Below are 22,792 nucleotides of genomic sequence, written 5' to 3' on the forward strand. Positions count from 1 at the left end.
AGTTATAGTCTTGTATATAGTGGTCAGTATTATAGTAGTTATATTCTTGTATATAGGGAGCAGTATTATAGCAGTTATATTCTTGTATATAGGGACAGTATTATAGTAGTTATATTCTTGTATATAGGAGCAGTATTATAGTAGTTATATTCTTGTATATAGGGGCAGTATTATAGTAGTTATATTCTTGTATATAGGGGCAGTATTATAGTAGTTATATTCTTGTATATAGGAGCAGTATTATAGTAGTTATATTCTTGTATATAGGGGCAGTATTATAGTAGTTATATTCTTGTATATAGGGGCAGTATTATAGTAGTTATATTCTTGTATATAGGGGCAGTATTATAGTAGTTATATTCTTGTATATAGGGGCAGTATTATAGTAGTTATATTCTTGTATATAGGAGCAGTATTATAGTAGTTATATTCTTGTATATAGGGGCAGTATTATAGTAGTTATATTCTTGTATATAGGGGGCAGTATTATAGTAGTTATATTCTTGTATATAGGAGCGGTATTATAGTAGTTATATTCTTGTATATAGGGGGCAGTATTATAGTAGTTATATTCTTGTATATAGGGACAGTATTATAGTAGTTATATTCTTGTATATAGGGACAGTATTATAGTAGTTATATTCTTGTATATAGGAGCAGTATTATAGTAGTTATATTCTTGTATATAGGGGCAGTATTATAGTAGTTATATTCTTGTATATAGGGGCAGTATTATAGTAGTTATATTCTTGTATATAGGGGCAGTATTATAGTAGTTATATTCTTGTATATAGGGGCAGTATTATAGTAGTTATATTCTTGTATATAGGAGCAGTATTATAGTAGTTATATTCTTGTATATAGGAGCAGTATTATAGTAGTTATATTCTGTATATAGGGGACAGTATTATAGTAGTTATATTCTTGTATATAGGGGCAGTATTATAGTAGTTATATTCTTGTATATAGGGAGCAGTATTATAGTAGTTATATTCTTGTATATAGGGGCAGTATTATAGTAGTTATATTCTTGTATATAGGGGCAGTATTATAGTAGTTATATTCTTGTATAGGCTGGGTTCACACGTGGCGGAATTTCACTTAAATTCCGCTGCGGACACTCCGCAGCGTTAATCCGCAGCGGAGCCGTTTCTCCATTGACTTCCACTTTAATTTAGCAGTGTTCGTTTAGACGATGCGTAAAATTCCGCTGCGGAGCATAGGCTGCGGAGCGGAATTTGGTGTCCGCAGCATGCTCTGTCTGTTGCGGAGCAGTGGCGGACTGGTTGCGGACTCATGGCGGAATTTCTCCATTGACTTCAATGGAGATTCTAATTTCCGCAATGAAGTCCGCAGCTGTCATGCACATGTTATGTGTGCTGCGGATGCGTTTTGCTTTTTTAACTTGACATTTCTTCATTCTGGCTGGACCTATGTATTTCTAGGTCTACAGCCAGACTGAGGAAGTCAATGGGGCTCCCGTAATGACGGGAGCGTTGCTAGGAGACGTCAGTAAATAGTCACTGTCCAGGGTGCTGAAAGAGTTAAGCGATCGGCAGTAACTGTTTCTGCACCCGGGACAGTGACTACCGATCCCAATATACAGCTACCTGTAAAAAAAATATAAGTTCATACTTACCGAGAACTCCCTGCTTCTGTCTCCAGTCCGGCCTCCCAGGATGACGTTTCAGTCTAAGTGACGGCTGCAGCCAATCACAGGCCAATAACAGGCTGCAGCGGTCACATGGACGGCCGCGTCATCCAGGGAGGTCGGGCTGGATGCCGAAGGAGGGACGCGTCACCAAGACAACGGCCGGTAAGTATGAATTTCTTTGACTTTCACAAGGGAAAGTGCTGTCCCTTCTCTCTATCCTGCACTGATAGGGAGAATGGAAGTACTTTTACCGCAGTCCGCAGCAGCTAGTCCGCATCAATTTACTGCACATTTTGTGCAGATCCGCAGCAGAATCTGCAACGCAGATTCTGTGCGGCATTGATGCGGACAGTTGCGGAGGAAATCCGCCACGTGGGGGCATGCCCATATAGGAGCAGTATTATAGTAGTTATATTCTTGTATATAGGGGCAGTATTATAGTAGTTATATTCTTGTATATAGGGGCAGTATTATAGTAGTTATATTCTTGTATATAGGGGCAGTATTATAGTAGTTATATTCTTGTATATAGGGGCAGTATTATAGTAGTTATATTCTTGTATATAGGGGGCAGTATTATAGTAGTTATATTCTTGTATATAGGAGCAGTATTATAGTAGTTGTATTCTTGTATATAGGGGCAGTATTATAGTAGTTATATTCTTGTATATAGGGGCAGTATTATAGTAGTTATATTCTTGTATATAGAGAGCAGTATTATAGTAGTTGTATTCTTGTATATAGGGGCAGTATTATAGTAGTTATATTCTTGTATATAGGGGCAGTATTATAGTAGTTATATTCTTGTATATAGGGGCAGTATTATAGTAGTTGTATTCTTGTATATAGGGGCAGTATTATAGTAGTTATATTCTTGTATATAGTGGCAGTATTATAGTAGTTATATTCTTCTACATAGGAGCAGTATTATAGTAGTTATATTCTTGTATATAGGGGGCAGTATTATATTAGTTATATTCTTGTACATAGGGGGCAGTATTATAGTAGTTATATTCTTGTATATAGGGGACAGTATCATAGTAGTTATATTCTTGTATATAGGGGCAGTATCATAGTAGTTATATTCTTGTATGTAGGGGGCAGTATCATAGTAGTTATATTCTTGTATATAGGGAGCAGTATTATAGTAGTTATATTCTTGTATATAGGGGGGAGTATTATAGTAGTTATATTCTTGTATATAGGAGGCAGTATTATAGAAGTTATATTCTTGTACATAGGAGGCAGTATTATAGTAGTTATATTCTTGTATATAGGGGCAGTATTATAGTATTTATCTTCTTGTATATAGGGGCAGTATTATAGTAGTTATAGTATTGTAAATAGGGAGCAGTATTATAGTAGTTATATTCTTGTATATAGGGGCAGTATTATTAGTAGTTATATTCTTGTATATAGGGGCAATATTATAGTCGTTATATTCTTGTATATAGGGCCAGTATTATAGTAGTTATAGTCTTGTATATAGGAGCAGTATTATAGTAGTTATATTCTTGTACATAGGGGGCAGTATTATAGTAGTTATATTCTTGTATATAGGGGCAGTATTATAGTAGTTATATTCTTGTATATAGGGGGCAGTATTATATTAGTTATATTCTTGTACATAGGGGGCAGTATTATAGTAGTTATATTCTTGTATATAGGGGACAGTATCATAGTAGTTATATTCTTGTATATAGGGGCAGTATCATAGTAGTTATATTCTTGTATGTAGGGGGCAGTATCATAGTAGTTATATTCTTGTATATAGGGAGCAGTATTATAGTAGTTATATTCTTGTATATAGGGGGGAGTATTATAGTAGTTATATTCTTGTATATAGGAGGCAGTATTATAGAAGTTATATTCTTGTATATAGGAGGCAGTATTATAGTAGTTATATTCTTGTATATAGGGGCAGTATTATAGTATTTATCTTCTTGTATATAGGGGCAGTATTATAGTAGTTATAGTATTGTAAATAGGGAGCAGTATTATAGTAGTTATATTCTTGTATATAGGGGCAGTATTATTAGTAGTTATATTCTTGTATATAGGGGCAATATTATAGTCGTTATATTCTTGTATATAGGGCCAGTATTATAGTAGTTATAGTCTTGTATATAGGAGCAGTATTATAGTAGTTATATTCTTGTACATAGGGGGCAGTATTATAGTAGTTATATTCTTGTATATAGGGGCAGTATTATAGTAGTTATATTCTTGTATATAGGGGCAGTATTATAGTTGTTATATTCTTGTATATAGGAGCAGTCTTAGGGTATGTTCACACGGCGGGGGTCCGTAACGGCTGAATTTACGGGGATGTTTCAGCCTGAAAACATCCCCGTAATTTCAGCCGTACCGGCATGTGCAGGCGCTTGAACGCCGCGTCAATTACGGCCGTAATTAGCGCTGCTATTCATTGGAGTCAATGAATAGCGGCTCCAATTACGGCCAAAGAAGTGACAGGTCACTTCTTCTACGCGGGCGTCTATTTACGCGCCGTCATTTGACAGCGGCGCGTAAATATACGCCTCGTGTGAACAGACAAACGTCTGCCCATTGCTTTCAATGGGCAGATGTTTGTCAGCGCTATTGAGGCGCTATTTTCGGGCGTAATTCGGGGCAAAAACGCCCGATTTACGTCCGTAAATAGGCCGTGTGAACATACCCTTATAGTAGTTATATTCTTGTATATAGGGGCAGTATTATAGTAGTTATATTCTTGTATATAGGAGCAGTATTATAGCAGTTATATTCTTGTATATAGGGGCAGTATGATAGTAGTTATATTCTTGTATATAGGGGGCAGTATTATAGTAGTTATATTCTTGTATATAGGAGCAGTATTATAGCAGTTATATTCTTGTATATAGGGGCAGTATTATAGTAGTTATATTCTTGTATATAGGAGCAGTATTATAGCAGTTATATTCTTGTATATAGGGGCAGTATTATAGTAGTTATAGTCTTGTATATAGGGGGCAGTATTATAGTAGTTATATTCTTGTATATAGGGGCAGTATTATAGTAGTTATATTCTTGTATATAGGGGGCAGTATTATAGTAGTTATCTTCTTGCATATAGGGGCAGTATTATAGTAGTTATATTCTTGTATATAGGGGCAGTATTATAGTAGTTATATTCTTGTATATAGGAGCAGTATTATAGTAGTTATATACTTGTATATAGGGCCAGTATTATAGTAGTTATATGCTTGTATATAGGGGGCAGTATTATAGTAGTTATATTCTTGTATATAGGGGCAGTAGTATAGTAGTTATATTCTTGTATATAGGTTGCAGTATTATAGTAGTTATATTCTTGTATATAGGGGCAGTATTATAGTAGTTATATTCTTGTATATAGGGGCAGTATTATAGTAGTTATATTCTTCTACATAGGAGCAGTATTATAGTAGTTATATTCTTGTATATAGGGGCAGTATTATATTAGTTATATTCTTCTATATAGGAGCAGTATTATAGTAGTTATATTCTTGTATATAGGAGCAGTATTATAGTAGTTATATTCTTGTATATAGGAGCAGTATTATAGTAGTTATATTCTTGTATATAGGGGCAGTATTATAGTAGTTATATTCTTGTATATAGGGGCAGTATTATAGTAGTTATATTCTTCTACATAGGAGCAGTATTATAGTAGTTATTTTCTTGTATATAGGGGGCAGTATCATAGTAGTTATATTCTTGTATGTAGGGGGCAGTATTATAGTAGTTATATTCTTGTATATAGGGGCAGTATTATAGTAGTTATATTCTTGTATATAGGAGGCAGTATTATAGTAGTTATATTCTTGTATATAGGGGCAGTATTATAGTAGTTATATTCTTGTATATAGGGGGCAGTATTATAGTAGTTATATTCTTGTATATAGGAGCAGTGTTATAGTAGTTATATTCTTGTATATAGGAGCAGTATTATAGTAGTTATATTCTTGTATATAGGGGCAGTATTATAGTAGTTATATTCTTGTATATAGAGGGCAGTATTATAGTAGTTATATTCTTGTATATAAGAGCAGTATTATAGTAGTTATATTCTTGTATATAGGTGCAGTATTCTAGTAGTTATATTCTTGTATATAGGGGCAGTATTATAGTAGTTATATTCTTGTATATAGGGGCAGTATTATAGTAGTTATATTCTTGTATATAGGGGCAGTATTATAGTAGTTATATTCTTGTATATAGGGGCAGTATTATAGTAGTTATATTCTTGTATATAGGGGCAGTATTATAGTAGTTATATTCTTGTATATAGGGGGCAGTATTATAGTAGTTATATTCTTGTATATAGGAGGCAGTATTATAGTAGTTATATTCTTATATATAGGGAGCAGTGTTATAGTAGTTATATTCTTGTATATAGGAGCAGTATTATAGTAGTTATATTCTTGTATATAGGGGCAGTATTATAGTAGTTATATTCTTGTATATAGGGGCAGTATTATAGTAGTTATATTCTTGTATATAGGAACAGTATTATAGTAGTTATATTTATTATAGTAGTTATAATATTTTCCATAGGTTGCAGTATTATATATGTATAATTTCAACCTATTTGATTTTCTACTTCCTGCACACTCTACTGCGAGGGTCGGTCATTTAAAGGTTATATAGGTAATGTTATCTGAGTATGTGTGTAATTCCATTAGGATTACTGCCTCTTGGGAGAGGGTCTAGATGGTACCGCACTGTCCTTCTGCCCAGATACTTGGTGAGAACGCACAGAACATTCTCTCCTTCCTTCCCCGTCTCTAAAGTCTAAATCTGTTCTTACAAGTTCATGAGACTGGGACTTGCAGATTCCAGACTTCGTGTTTCTCGCTCAGTTACGAGGAGACTCTCATATTTACAGGGAACATGTTTTCACTTAGTACACAATGGTGAACTGAAAAAGGGACGAGCACTGAGGTCTCTTCTGATTGGATGGCACAGGCCTCTATTAAATTTATAAAGGTATGGACTTCCTCTTGGTGATTGGCGCCAGAGGTGGAGCTGTGCGGAGATAAATATAACGCTCTACCGGGAGTTGCATTGTTTAGTAACTTTAAATACTTTAACATTTTGTAATGTGTAAATCTAAACGAATATATAGATAAAGCAATTGCATAGATAACAATTCCCCATCATATTCTTATTATAATGATTGCACCAATGATAAGCTTGCAGGGGTGCAAGGAAGTGTAATGTTCCACCAATACTGACATACGATTGGCAATGTATATGACGGAATTAGGGAATTATTTTTGTTTGCAGCTTGTACAACATCCTTGAAGGGGTTCCCCGCTTTGAACAATACCTTTTTGTAAGACGGGCACTCTGCTAAGCTGATCACAGGTTATTCCATTGCTTGGACCCCCAGCAATCAGTTGTAATCAATGGTGAAACCTTGCAAGTGTTCAGTTTTCCTGCAGCGCCACCACAGGCGAAATAAAGCATTACACAGTGCCTGTTGAAATCAATAGGATGGAAAAGTAATGTATGAATGTGCCAGGTCCTCCAGAGCAAGAGATGCACCTTATCCACTCTCCACGCTGGGTAATAAATGAGGATCCTGAACTAAAGATTCTCCTTTGGTTATTTAATATTCCCTAATAGGGTATTTGAAAATAAGTTTTCTAAGTCATATAATCTCTTTAATTATTTTAACCTTTAAATAGTTTATTTACCTTCATCGGCTATTTCATCGGCCATAGGGAATTCCTCAAAACCAAAAGTCTAATTGCAAAGCCTACAACGAAGGGGGCTGCAACGCACGATGATATGAATGGCCCCTTCACCCAGACATCGCAACTCCAAACATAGCAATGGGGACTGTGTTGCAATTCCTGCCACAACACTTAGGGCAAAGCCCCACGTGGCGGAATTGCTCTTGAATTCCGCTGCGGACACTCCGCAGCGTTAATCCGCAGCAGAGCCGTTTCTCCATTGCCTTCCACTTCTTTTTAGTAGCCTTCGTTTAGACGTGGCTGAAAATTCCGCTGCGGAGCCATTGCGGAAGTTCTCCATTGACTTTAATGGAGATTCTAAATTCGGCAATGAAGTCCGCAGATGTCATGCACATGTTATGTGTGCTGCGGATGCGTCTTGCTTTTTTGACATGACATTTCTTCATTCTGGCTGGACCTATGTATTTCTAGGTCTACAGCCAGACTGAGGAAGTCAATGGGGCTCCCGGAATTACGGGAGCGTTGCTAGGCGACGTCAGTAAATAGTCACTGTCTAGGGTGCTGAAAGAGTTAAGCGATCGGCAGTAACTGTTTCTGCACCCTGGACAGTGACTACCGATCCCAATATACAGCAACCTGTAAAAAAAATAGAAGTTCCTACTTACCCAGAACTCCCTGCTTCTGTCTCCAGTCCGGCTTCCCAGGATGACGTTTCAGTCTAAGTGACGGCTGCAGCCAATCACAGGCTGCAGCGGTCACATGGACTGCCGCGTCATCCAGGGAGGTCGGGCTGGATGCCGAAAGAGAGACGCGTCACCAAGACAACGGCCGGTAAGTATGAAATTCGTTTACTTTCACTAGGGAAAGTGCTGTCCCTTCTCTCTATCCTGCACTGATACAGAGAAGGGAAGCTCTTTTACCGCAGTCCGCAGCAGCTAGTCCGCATCAATTTACTGCACATTTTGGGCAGATCCGCCGCAGATTCTGTGCGGCATTGATGCGGACAGCTGCGGAAGAAATACGCCACGTGGGGCCATGCCCTTAGGGTCAGTTCACACGCTGTGTGAATCCGCAGCATACGGCCTGATTCACACGAACGTTGTATACGTCCGTGTGTTGTGCGTGAATACTACGGACAGCACACGGCCCTATGCAACTCAATGGGGCTATTCAGACATGCGTGAGTTTTCACACAGCGAGTATGCGTTGCCTGAAACACTGCATGTCCTATTTTGGTGTGTTTTTGTGGATCACGTACCCATTGAAATCAATGGGTGTGTGAAAATCACGGACAGCACACGGGCGTCTTCCGTGTGCTGTCCGTGATTCACGCACCAGTTGCTAAAGAAATGCAGAGAAAAAAATAAATAAATAAAAAAATGTGCACCAACACGGACATGAAAAACTGATGTCACACGGAACGGCAACGCATGAAAAATGCAGAGTTTTTTACATGCGCAAAACACGTTCGTGTGAATGTGGCCTTATACAAGCAGCAAAGTGGATGAGATAGAGCAAATTTCATCCACACGCTGGGTAAATGCTCTGCGGAAAAAAACGCTCAAAAATTGACATGCGGTGCGGAAGTTTATTCCGTGGCAAGTCAATTGTATTTGCGTAAACGCTGCTTATTTGTTGCAGGATTTCCCCAATAAATATCAAATATCAGAAGCTGTGCAACCGCAACGATTCCGCCGCAAAAAATGCAAAATCTTATACTTGGCCAATCACAAGCTGCAGCGGTCACATGGGATGAAACGTCATCCTGGAGCTGTAGAACGTCATGACATCAACACGTCGGAGGGACGCGTCGCCATGGTAAGTATCCGTTTTGTTTTTTCTGTGCAGTTTTCCACAGCGGACGTTCTGGCTGAAAAATTGCACCACAATTTGGTTTGGTTTTTCAGTCCGGATTCCCTGCGGCACACAGGGCGGATATGCTGCGTGCTTGTATCCGCCCTGTGTGAACATAGCCTTAGGGTATGTTCACACGCTTAACAAAAGACGGATGAAAGTTAGAGGCTGTTTTCAAGGGAAAACAGCTTCTGATTTTCAGCCGTTTTTTTAAGCAAATTGCGTTTTTTGCGGTGTTTTTTACGGCCATTTTTAGAGCTGTTGTTCTATAGAGTCAATACAAAACGGCTCAGGAAGTGACATGCATTTCTTTTTATGAGGCGTTTTTTTACGCAACCGTTTTTAAAAAGGGCCGCAAAAAAATGCCCCGTGGGAACGGAACGCCGTTTTTTCCCATTGAAATCAATGGGCAGATGTTTGCAGGCGTTCAGCCCCCGCATTGTTAGCCATTTTTCAGGGTATTTACGGCCCTGAGGGCATGTTCACACGTAGTGTTTTCAGGCGTATCTTGGGGCGTTTATGCCTCGAAAAACTCCTGGAAAAACGGAAGCGGAACGCCTCCAAACATCTGCCCATTCATTTCAATGGGAAATACGGCGTTCTGTTCCGACGTGGCGTTTTTTACGCCTCATTTTCGAAAAACAGCGCGTAAAAAAATGCCCGTGAAAAAGAAGTGCATGTCACTTCTTGAGCCGTTTTTCATAGACTCTATAGAACAACAGCTCCAAAAACGGCCGTAAAAAACGCAGCGAAAAACGCGAGTTTGATGAAAAAACGTCTGAAAATCAGGAGCGGTTTTCCCTTGAAAACAGCTCCGTATTTTCAGACGTTTTTTGTTAAGCGTGTGAACATAGCCTTACTCTGTAGTGGCGCTGTTTTGGAAAAAGTGGAAGCGACACATTCTCGGCTGGGGAAATGTAAGGCCGGCTGCAACTGTCGCATCCATTTTCAGAAGGATTTCTCATGGTGAACCGCCCCTTTAAGAGAAATCAGGTAATTTATTTCCGTCTGTTTGTGTCGCGGGCAGTGATCTGTGGTTTATGCGCAGCTCTGGGTTATTTTTCATTAGCGCGGTCTTGCGCTCTTCCTGGTTGATAAGACGGATTGTGCTGTAACGTCGGTTCCATCTGCGGGTTAATGCACGCCGGTTCACTGCTTCATTATCATTGAGTTTGCTCATGTTTTCTGCAGTGGGCGTATTGCCCCAAAGGGACCTGCAGTCTACAAGTGGCATACGTGTGGCAAACAGCTTTATTTCCGGAGGATTTGTGCGGCACAGAACAGGCGGTAAGCGCGGCTGCAGACAGCTGGGCCTTCTGTGTTGAGTTTTAGAAGGGATTAACCCATTATGCTACAAAATGGAACGTGTCGAAACTAAGAAAGTCCTTTAATTCAACAGCTTCTTTGTCAAACAAATTTCTGTAAGGCTACGTTCACACAGGGCGGATACGTGGCGTAAAGGTACACCGCCACGGCCGCAGGTATTTCCAGCCGGAAAAAAACGCAGCAAATTGTGGTGCAAATTTTCGCACGAAATGTCCGCTGTGGAAAACAGACGTCCTGCAGACCGACTTCCTGGGATGATGTTTTATCCCATGTGACCTCTGCAGGCTGTGATTGGCTGCAGCGGTTGCATGGGATGAAACGTCATCCCAGGAGGCCGGCCTGGACGGAGAAGCACAGAATTCTGGGTGAAAATAAGATTATTTTTTTTTAGTTGCATTTTTTTGCTGCAGAATCGCAACTTTTCCGCCTGAAAAAATGCAACTTCTGCTATTTGTTGCGGGTTTTATCTCCCATTGAATTCAATGGGGAAAACCCGCAAAAAAAAACAAAAAACGCGGCTATTACGTAAATACGATTGACATGCTGCGGACTAAAAACCCGCCGCAAAAAAAAACGCATCGACTGCTATTTGTTGCAGGATTTACCTCCCATTGATTTCAATGGGGAAACCCTGCAACAAATACGCAGCGTTTACGCAAATACAATTGACATGCTGCGGAATAAAATTCCGCACAGCAGGTCAATTTCTGGGCGTTTTTTTCCGCTCATCATTTACGCAGCGTGTGGAGGAGATGTGTTCAAATATCATCCACTCTGCCGCTACTGTGTTATGCAACAAAATCCATTGCCGAAAAACCGCAGTATTTACGCAACGTAAATTAAAGTTGGGTGACAACCAGCATGGCCGCCATTACTGCTTCCACAAGAGTTGTCACCCAGCTTTCCCAGACAGCTGAGCAGTAAGGCTACATGCACACGCTGCGTATTTTGCTGCGGAAAATACGCAGCAAAACCGCAGGAAACTGCAAGAAATTTGCAGGAAAAAAAATCACCTGAAGGTGCATTCTTTTATGCGTTTTTCAGTGTGGTTTTTACGTTGTGCTGCGTAAATGGCTGCGTTTTCATGCTGCGGGTTTTGCTGCGTATTTCAGTAGAATTACACGGATAGAATTCGCAAGCAGAATCGCGAGATAAATTAACATGCTGCGGTTTCGAAAATACGCACCGCGGGTCAATTTACGTCCTGAAAAATACCACAGTGTGGACATGAAATGACCAGGAATCTTATAGACTTTGCTGGTGCTGTATTATGCTGCGGTTTTGCCGCAGAATACGCTCGGCAAAACCGCCCGTAATATGCAACGTGTGCATTGACCCTAAATCTGCCAGGTTATTTAGTGTTACGGGGACAGTGGGAGGTTCATCGCATAACTAGACAGACTCAAAGTTTTATGGCTTAAAGGGTAATTCCAGTTTTACAATTCTGACACCTTATGTCAGTAATGGGGGGTCCGGTCAAAGAGAACCCCCCCCCCAATCCCCAAAATAAAGGGTCTGCAGCCCTTGCCAGAGCACTGTGCACCTTCATCAGCCTCTCTCATCTTCACATGGAGAGGTGAAGATGTCTATGACCCTCGTTCTTTTCTGCTGAATGGAACAGAGAGACGCCAAAGGGGCTCTCCATGAGATGTCAAAAGTTGTTTCAGGCCTCATGCACACGACTGCATTCGTTCTACTGTCCGCAAAACCACGGGTCCGTTGCGGTCCATCAGACTGCAAAAAACCATTGTTGTGCCTCCGTGTGTCATCAGGACTCACTGATCCACCACAATTCACCAGTATTGGTGAATCCGCAAATCTGGACCGTAAAATGACATGTCCTGAGTTTTTGCCGTCCGAATTTACGGCCCCGCACCGATCCATGTAAATCACGGTCGTGTGCATGGGCTATAGATAAGAATGGGTCCGCAATTTATCCGCAAAAATGTGGATAAATTGCGTTCGAAAAGACTTACACTTTGAAGCCTAAGGCCCCATGCACACAAACGTATTTTTGCGACCGCAATTCACCCGCAAATCTGCGGAAGAATTGCGGTCCCATTCATTTCTATGGGCTCATGCACACGACCGTGGTTGCCACGGTCCACGCATGGCCCAGGAGCCTGGACCGCAAAAAGAACGGACATGTCTTATTACGGCCGTGTTTTGCGGTCCAGGCTCATAGAAATGAATGCACGCGGCCATGTGCACGGCCCACAATTTGAGGGTGGCCCGCGGCCGTCCAAGCCGCAAATCACGGCCGCACACACCACTACGGTCGTGTGCATGAGGCCTAACTCCACTTATAACCCAAAAATTCATTAGACATTATTACCAGTCCCCGGGATGAATATATACACCGGGTTGCAGTGCTGCTGCTGCGGAGATATTGATTACCAGTCTGCGGGTCATCCATATAGGCGGCTCTAGGTCCTGAATGAGGGGCATCTCCATGTAGAGCAGTGAGTAGATCCCCTCCAATAAAAAGAAGACCCTCCAGGTTTATCATGATGAAGGGTTGTTGGAGGGTATGAAAGAGCCACCTGTATGGCTCAGTCACCTGTATGGCTCAGTCACCTGTTTGGCTCAGTCACCTGTATGGATCAGCCACCTGTATGGCTCAGTCACCTGTATGGATCAGTCACCTGTATGGATCAGACACCTGTATGGATCAGTCACCTGTATGGCTCAGTCACCTGTATGGATCAGCCACCTGTATGGCTCAGTCACCTGTATGGATCAGTCACCTGTATGGCTAAGTCACCTGTATGGCTCAGTCACCTGTATGGATCAGCCACCTGTATAGCTCAGTCACCTGTATGGATCAGCCACCTGTATGGATCAGTCACCTGTATGGCTCAGTCACCTGTATGGCTCAGTCACCTGTATGGCTCAGTCACCTGTATGGATAAGTCACCTGTATGGCTCAGTCATCTGTATGGATCAGCCACCTGTATGGATCAGTCACCTGTATGGATCAGTCACCTGTATAGCTCTGTCACCTGTATGGCTCAGCCACCTGTATGGCTCAGCCACCTGTATGGATCAGCCACCTGTATGGCTCAGTCACCTGTATGGCTCAGTCACCTGTATGGATCAGCCACCTGTATGGATCAGTCACCTGTATAGCTCAGTCACCTGTATGGATCAGTCACCTGTATGGCTCAGCTACCTGTATAGCTCAGTCACCTGTATGGATCAGCCACCTGTATGGATCAGTCACCTGTATGGATCAGACACCTGTATGGATCAGACACCTGTATGGATCAGTCACCTCTATGGCTCAGTCACCTGTATGGCTCAGTCACCTGTATGGATCAGTCACCTGTATGGCTCAGCCACCTGTATGGATCAGCCACCTGTATGGATCAGTCACCTGTATGGATCAGTCACCTGTGTGGCTCAGTCACCTGTGTGGCTCAGTCACCTGTATGGCTCAGTCACCTGTATGGCTCAGTCACCTGTATGGATCAGCCACCTGTATAGCTCAGTCACCTGTATGGATCAGCCACCTGTATGGCTCAGTCACCTGTATGGCTCAGTCACCTGTATGGCTCAGTCACCTGTATGGATCAGTCACCTGTATGGATCAGCCACCTGTATGGATCAGTCACCTGTATGGATCAGTCACCTGTATGGATCAGTCACCTGTATAGCTCAGTCACCTGTATGGATCAGCCACCTGTATGGATCAGCCACCTGTATGGATCAGTCACCTGTATGGATCAGCCACCTGTATGGATCAGTCACCTGTATGGATCAGCCATTGGCCTCCCACAATTTCATGCTCTCTAGTCAGGGCAGTCTTAGAGTGTTTCAAACTGTGCGCCCATTTACTAGGGGGCCCCTGAGAATGGGAACCCCAATAGCTGACTAAAACCACCCAGTATTATTATGTGGTGAATAGTGATATTATTTGGGAATTGAATTACAGTATTATATGGCAGTATTATGTGTCCTCTTTATGGGAGTGTTATTTGAGGAACTATATGGTGGTATTATTTGTCCTCTTTATGGGAGTGTTATTTGGGCACTATATGGTGGTATTATGAAGGCTGGTTATGGCAGTATTATCTTGGCACATTATGTCGTCAGTGTGCGGGTTAAAATGAAAAGAACCACTGTCTAAAATCACAAGCAGGGCGTCCCCACTTTGCTTGTTGCCCAGGGCCCCATTTAAAAAAAAGGCCCTGCTGTAGTAAAATAAAAAATTCAAACACACTGTTCATCCATGTTGCTCTGGTTCATGAACACAATACCAGAAACACAGTAAAGACTGACATTTATCCAGACAGAGAAGTACAAATTAACTTTTGGGGATTGTGTGTAGATACAGGCAACTGAATAGCATATTATGCCAGAAGACATTTTTTATTTTAAGGATAAATGCTCTCTAAAATGTTAATATGGGGAACGAGAACTAGTAATTGGATTGATGTCCTCTCAATGAGCATCTTGTTTGCGGCTCAGGATTTTATGACCTAGTTTTCTAAGCGTTTAACCTTTCTCCCGGCCTATTAAGTGGTGACTGGAGGACTTGGCTTCACTCGGAGTTCCTCTTCCTGATGAGATACATGAAGCTCCAGGAGGCGGCCGAGCGTAGCTGTTACTCAGCAGGAACGAGAACCATGGTGGGCGTCAGGCGTCGCTAATGAAGCGGGCAGGAGTGAAGGTTAACTGGTAAACAGTGCGCCCATCTTTATTAATCATTGAGCCCATGGGACACGAGATCTCAGCCGGTCTTATTCCTGTGGCCAAGGGAGGCGACATCTATTCGGTGAAGAAGTTTGTTTTGGATTTACTCCAGAGACACAATAGGTAGAAACTGTTCTGCGTGGAATCTGCAAAAGTCCAAGTCAAGTGCAACATTGTAACATATTTTATCACCTTATTACCTTGAAGTTCACTGGTTTTATGTGACTAAATCGTAATCATTGTATAAGGAAAAGTTCTACAACTTTCTAATAGACTTTGTGTTTCAATTCCTCTCCATTTTCAAAATGTCTGCTTGCTGTCAGTGAATGAGCACGTTCTGGTTTACATGCAGAGGCTGAAAACCTTTAGGGTAACTTCACACATTGCGTAAATATTGCAGATTCTCCGTAACGGAATTTGTGGCGGAAAATCCGCAGCAAAGCAGCCGAGTGGATGGAATTTGAACAAATTTTATCCACACGCTGCGTAAATGCGGAACAGAAAAAACGCTCAGAATTTGACCTGCGGTGCAGTTTTTAGTCAATTGTACTAATAAACGCTGCTTATTTGTTGCAGGTTTTCCACATTGAACTCAATGAGTAGGTAAAACCAACAACAAATAGCAGATGTTGCATTTTTCTGCAGCGGAAAAGCAGCGATTCCGCCATTGAACCGCAACTCAGTAAAATAAATAAATCTTATACTTACCCAGAATTATGTTTCTTCATCCAGGCCGGCCTGCTGGGATGATGTTTCATGCCATGTGACCGCTGCAGCCAATCACAGGTTGCAGCGGTCACATGGGATGAAACATCATAAAGGGCTGCAGAACGTCATGACGTCAGCATGTCGGAGCGTCGCGATGGTAAGTATCCTTTTTTATTTTCTGTGCAGTTTTCCATAAGGGGATATTCTGGCCGAAAAACTGCACCACAATTTGGTGCGGTTTTTCGGCCGAAATTCCCTGCGGCGCACAGGGCGCATACGCTGTGTGCTTTTACGCAGCATATCCGCCCTGTTTAAACATATCCTTAGAGGGTTTGCAACAATAGGATCCAGTTTGGACAATCATCAGGGAGAAAATACAGCAGCAGCACAAGCCTCTCCTGTCCTGATAGTTTGCTACAATGTATCAGTGCAGGTAAAATGTTTTTAGGCTGTTTAGCCCACAGAAGATTGTGGGTACAATTGTAGCAAACCCTTCATCAGAAGTTTTAGATCTGTTCGGGTTTTCATCTTCTGGCTGTAAACAAGAATGTTCTTATTCATTGCCAGTTAGCAGAGATTTTGGAAGTGGTGAGGAATTGAAAAACAAAGTGCGGATTTGTTTTTGTCAGAAAATCCCTTTAAAAGGAGTTTCAATCCATATAATATATGTACATGGGAAAGTTCAGAAGTCATGCATACCTGTGGAATTATAGACATTTTGGGGGACCAGAAGTTTTTAAAAATATGACTTCTGATCCCCCAAAAAGTTCTTCAAGGTTATGTGAAGGAGAATGAACTAGCACCGGGCCCTCGTGGTATCATGAAACAGCAGCAGGAGGGGGGTTATTTTGATGTGGTTACGGGGTCCCCTATGTCCCTGTATAAATTGTAGGAATTGTTATATAAGCAGTTTCCCCTCAGACATTCTCCAAACGGGAGCCTCATATATCATCATCCGGGACTACAGACGTATATTGATCCCTTCCCCCGCTTATCTTGCACAAACACTTTGCTTTGCCGAGTGCAGCTATAAAGATAAGATCATTGCGGATTAACCCTAGATAAACTTTTATTGTGAGATTATTAGGTGCTGTGTGGTTTTGGTAGCGGACACCATGGTAAGGGCATGTGCACATACACTAATTACGTCCGTAATTGACGGACGTATTTCGGCCGCAAGTCCCGGACCGAACATAGTGCAGGGAGCCGGGCTCCAAGCATCATACTTATGTACGATGCTAGGAGTCCCTGCCTCGCTGCAGGACAACTGTCCCGTACTGTAATCATGTTTTCAGTACGGGACAGTAGTTCCACGGAGAGGCAGGGACTCCTAGCATCGTACATAAGTATGATGCTAGGAGCCCGGCTCCCTGCACTGAGTTCGGTCCACTACTTGCGGCCGAAATACGTCCGTCAATTACGGACGTAATTAGTGTGTGTGCACATACCCTAATGATTATCGCATTGTTGAGAGGTCTCTCTCCATCCACCCACGAATGTGAAAGGGGCTGTTCGGGCACAGACTGGTTTAATATACTGATGACCTATCCATAGGCATCAGTATATAATAGGTGGGGGCCCGACACCCGGACCCCGCACCGATCAGCTGTTCCGGCTGCCCCCGGGCATCGGAAGCCATTCAGTGGCGGGTGTCGGAAGCAGATGGCTCCGTACAATGCATAGCGGCCGTACTGCAGAACTGCTCCTATTCACTTGAATAGGAGCAGAGCTGCAGTACTTCAGCACGGCCACTAGGCTGTGACCGGAGCCAACTGCACCCAGCACAAACATCTGGTGCCCCAAGACAGCCGGTGCAGCGGATCGGTGCTGGGTCCGGATGTCGGACCCCCACCGATCACATACTATTGACCTGTCCTGGGGATAAGTCATCAGTGTGAGAATCCGGTCCGTGCCCGGACAACCCCTATATAACTCATACAGACCAATACTTCTCACAGCTGAGGGTTTGCTGCAATTGTATCCAGTCTAGACAATCCTCTGTGAGCCTAAACAGAGGGCTGTGTAACCTGTACGAGTAGGCGCCCCTGCGGACGGGGGCACTACAGGGATGCTTGTGACCACCACAAATCTTAATACTAATTGTACATTACTTTTATTAGATTATTTTTTATATTTTATATATTTTTGGTCATTGTATGTTGGTATTATTTGGGCACGGTATGGCGGTATTTACTTAGGTATTGTGTGGCACTGTACAGTATACTATTTTGCAGTATATGGTGGCAACAGCAGCAATGTATAGTATTGTTAATTGGCCAACATACGGCACTGTGATTTGGGTACCACACTACATGGTGCTTATAATTAGGCATTGTTTGGTATGGTTATATTTCCATCATATGGGGGAGGGGGTGCCAACATAATTTAATGTACAGGGGGGCCTGAGCACAAAGCTCTCCAGTCCTGATAGTTTGTTACAATGTATCACTGCAGGTAAAATGTATTAGTCTGGAATCCGGGCTATATAGCTCACAGAGGATTGTCTAGACTGAATACAAATTGTAGCAAACTCTCAGCTGTGAAGACTATTAGGTATACAATACAGTTTCCATTCACTGACAGCAAGCAGAAATTGTGAATAGGCTGAGGAACTGAATCATGAAGCATATTAGAAACTTGCAGAACTTTTCATTGTATAACTTATATATTTATTTACAGAACTGCACAAACCCCCTCTAAGCTGATATTGGGCCCCCTCCCTCACAGAGATCCTTTTCTATTAGCTAAAGTCAAGAACTGTCCAACATGGGGTTTGAAAAACCATCCGAGTAGTCGGAAATCATTGGATGCAGGTCTATTCTAATAGGCGTCTTCCTGCAGGGAAAGTAAGCGCTTACACAATGACCTCCCCGTGATAATAGGGGATTGTAGGGGCCCCCAGCAGCAGGACACCCCACAATCAGCTTGTCTGCTGAGGCATTTGCCAACTAAGTTGCTTTCATTTCTGCAGAGGGATCGCTGACGGCTCGAAATCACGGGTTGTGTGAGAGGTAGGAACCAACTTAGAAATATATGGTTGTCGCCCATAGAGTGGCTGCGGATGACAAGTTCTGTTTCCTGGAAAATATGAAAGTAGTCAGTCTCAAAAAAAGAGGAATTACAAAGATTTTACAATTTATCAGGTTTCCGGTATTCTATTTTCCTGCTCTTTAAATGGCAATTTCATCTAGAACGCTTCCATTTAGTCCTCTGTAGCTACATCCAGTGGAAGTCTATGTGTGGGAACAGAGTTGTCAGACCTCGCCCCCATTTACTGTCTAAAAAAATTACAGGTTCCCCATGACCAAGCAGTGTCTGCAGGAGTCACCTGGACTTTGCAAAGCCTGTCACTTTCTTAGACAGAGAGAGGAGTAAGCTCTGACAACCTTGTTCCCACAATCTTCTTGTTGTCAAGGAATATTGCAGGCTCCGAGCATTCAAGGAAAAACATAAAAAGGTGGAAAATAGATGTCAGAATCTTTTGTGAGCGGTTATTTAATGGAGGGATTGCTATAGTTTTTGTGCAGAACCAGTCTCAGCGACCTTGAGAACATCTGCTGATAAAGTTTCTACTATAGTATGTGACATTATGGAGCGTCTAAATCCAGACATAACCCAGCTGTAGTTTTAAGAGGTGCCAGCCTGCGGGCTAACGGAAAATCCCCTTCAAGGCAAAGTATGGAAAATATTTGTTTTTATTTGTTCCATGTGAATATATTTTTAGCTAATTTCTTATTTTCATTCTATCCAGCCTTCTATGATAGGGTTAATGTCCTGCAGAGTATTTCATTCCAGTCTTTGAAAAGGACCTGTCACCTCCCCTGAATTTTTCCTTAAGTAAATACTTTTATAAAAAAAATTCTGGAGCATCTTTTCTTAGAACTCTGCGTTGTGCTGTTCCTCTGTTATCCCTCCTAGAAATTTGTGAATATTTGACAACTGGTTGTTAGCAGTTGGGGGTGTGTCCCTACACAGATTGACAATGTCCAATCAGTGCTGACAGAGTGAGACTGTGCAGGAACACGCCCCCTTTGACAAGGGGAATGGTAACACCCAGTTGTCAATTAATTCATACATTTCTAAGAGCAATAACAGAGGAAAGGCACAATGCAAATTTCTAAGAAAATATTCTCCAGAATTGGTAAATGCAGGTATTTCATTAAAACAGACTTGTCAGGAGAGGAAACATTTCTTCTTAATTCTGAGGCCCGAGGCACCAAGTGACTCATAGTGTCAGAACGTGTGTAGCTCTCCATACAGTGCCCCTATGGGCAAAATTTACTGTCCATCCATAGCAAATGTGTAGAAACGGGGCTCTTTTATTATCTGATGCCACTCAGCTCTGCTACCTTTTAAAAATGCTTACCTGACACTTAGGGTATGTGCACACACGCTAATTACGTCCGTAATATACGGACGTATTTCGGCCGCAAGTTCCGGACCGAACTCAGTGCAGGGAGCCGGGCTCCAAGCATCATACTTATGTACGATGCTAGGAGTCCCTGCCTCGCTGCAGGACAACTGTCACGTACTGAAAACATGATTACAGTACGGGACAGTAGTCCGGCAGCGAGGCAGGGACTCCTAGCGTCGTACATAACTATGATGCTAGGAGCCCGGCTCCCTGCACTGAGTTCGTCCGGAACTTGCGGCCGAAATACGTCCGTAAATTACGGACGTAATTAGTGTGTGTGCACATACCCTTATTTTCATCAGTTTTGACAGTTTTCTGCACTGCTACATTGTGATCAGTGGCCGCAGTTTAGCTACAATGTCTGTTGGAGTATTTCGTATTCTGAAATGCTGCTGCACTGTCCCCAATGCTTTACACTGCGACTTTGCCTGTTGCACATAGACTGAGGGAAATTAGCCTTAAAAGGAACATTCCAGCCAAAGCTGATACACTGGGGGAGATTTATAAAGCTCAAATTGCGCCACATAAATGGCGTATATTTACTATGTGGTTTTGGTGCAAAATATTGGTGTAAAGTGCTCCAAGAGGTGGTGTAAGGAAGTGTCCAACCAATCCATGAAGTGTGGTCAGGGGAAATAGGACTCACAGGCTCTTTCTATGAGTTCTGGCGACATTTCAACAGCTTTTTTACGTGGAAAATACTGAATAAAATAATAGAAAACTATATATCCCAAACTCCGCGCCTCCAGCTCTATTCTATGCTGCCCCCTAAAAGCAGACGTGACAGGTGTTTAAAGAGGCTGGTGACAAATATGCATTTTTTTAGGACTTCACCTCTGCTATGCTGACATTCAATATATATATTTTTTCTATACCTTCATTTTGCCCCAGGCGAATATCTGAACCGTGTCGTGCAGGGATCGGCCTGTATCAGCTTGTACTGCCATTTCTGGAGTTCCTTATCAATGTGCAACAAAAACTATATTAAAGGACAACTGCCGGAAGATCTCTATCAAAGCCGATCTAGTGTGTGTGACCAATATGATTATATGTGTAATATATCATGTCACCGGTAACTAGACTACATCACAGGCCACCCGTGAAAAAAGCTTCTCCGCTTTGCACTCTGGAAGTGTTATCATAGGGACACTAGACCTTATAGTAACCAATTGGACCTTACCTATGCTAGGTAAGAGAAAGCTGGATTGGAAATGGCTGCTAACCGACTCAGTGACTATGATAACGTTTTCTTGCCAGAATACAGGAGCAGGAAGGGTTGTCATAGGGGGGACAGGCAGAGCCGTTTTCTTCTCACAGGAAGCTGTAACTTCATCCCCTGAAAAGTCAACAATCAACAATAGTTTTTTAAGTTTAGCATTGTTGAAAACAGAATAAATGGATGATTTCCATAAATGGGTGGGGGTCAGGGTCGGGCCAGTGTTCCCTTTTAAAGAGAACTGTCACAGGGACAGGTTCCCTTTAAATTGGGGCATCTTTGTGATGCTCTTTAAAAGCTGAACTAGTTGGAACAATTTCACCCATTAAGTGCACAATGCCAATCAGGGGCTCTCCCCACTTCTAAGGATTCAGGGCTACAGGGAATTATGTCACATGACCATTCCAGGCTCTGCTGATTGGCTGCGGTTACTCACAAAGGGGAGGGGCATTAGTGGCAAGCTATTTTCCATCTGTTATCAGCACTTTGGGACATTTAGTGCCCTCTAGGTCAGCATTATGACCACAACTGTTAAGATCATGTCATACATTTAAAGGGGCCTATTCTGGTGACCGGTTCCCTTTCATTCCACCATTGTGCTTCCTTTTTCTCATTCTCTGGATCCAAAGAAAACAGGGATTTCATCAACTGCATGAATCATAATATTTTTCTTCGCCGGATCATCCCTGGTTTCACAGACCGCAGCGAGAGTTTTCAAAAGATCTTTCCAGCCTGATACTAAAATTTTTGTTGATCCTGCGATTTCACTTATTGTTTGAAATAACGTGGAAAAAACTAAGTGTACTACTCAGGGTCAGTTATCATTTATAATCACAAAGACGAGGAGCTGTATACACAAAACGGTAGAAGATTTGTTTTCCAAATTTGCTGCTTTTTCTTTTTAATTTCGGGTGCATTGGCGTAATATAAATTGGTTGTAAAAGTATTCATACCCTTTAAATTGAGTTCATTGTGTTTTATTTGACCTTTAGAAGTGCATGCTGTATATTTTTATGTTACATTCGACCTTGTAAAAGTAAAATCCAATAACAGGTCCTTCTTTATTCTCTTTGCTCACAGAGACCGGAGTGTTGGCTAAGCAATATATGAAAGAGGGTCTCCCCGTCCCCGATAACCTGATCACTCGCGTCATGCTTTCTGAGTTAGAGAAGAAGACGACGCACAGTTGGCTCCTGGACGGTGAGTTTACATCTCTGGTTCCT

General features: G+C 42.0%; 1 protein-coding gene across 1 annotated transcript in view; it reads left to right on the top strand.

The window, feature by feature from the left end:
- AK4 (adenylate kinase 4) overlaps positions 1-22,792 on the top strand; it is a 47,811-nt gene that overhangs the window by 3,555 nt on the left and 21,464 nt on the right. Inside the window, exon 3 of the mRNA XM_075832089.1 lies at positions 22,650-22,769. Coding sequence (XP_075688204.1) covers positions 22,650-22,769 — 120 coding nt within the window. The remainder of the gene's footprint in view (positions 1-22,649; positions 22,770-22,792) is intronic.

The sequence above is a fragment of the Rhinoderma darwinii genome, chromosome 7 (genome assembly GCF_050947455.1).
Source record: "Rhinoderma darwinii isolate aRhiDar2 chromosome 7, aRhiDar2.hap1, whole genome shotgun sequence".
Taxonomy (NCBI): Eukaryota; Metazoa; Chordata; class Amphibia; order Anura; family Rhinodermatidae; genus Rhinoderma; species Rhinoderma darwinii.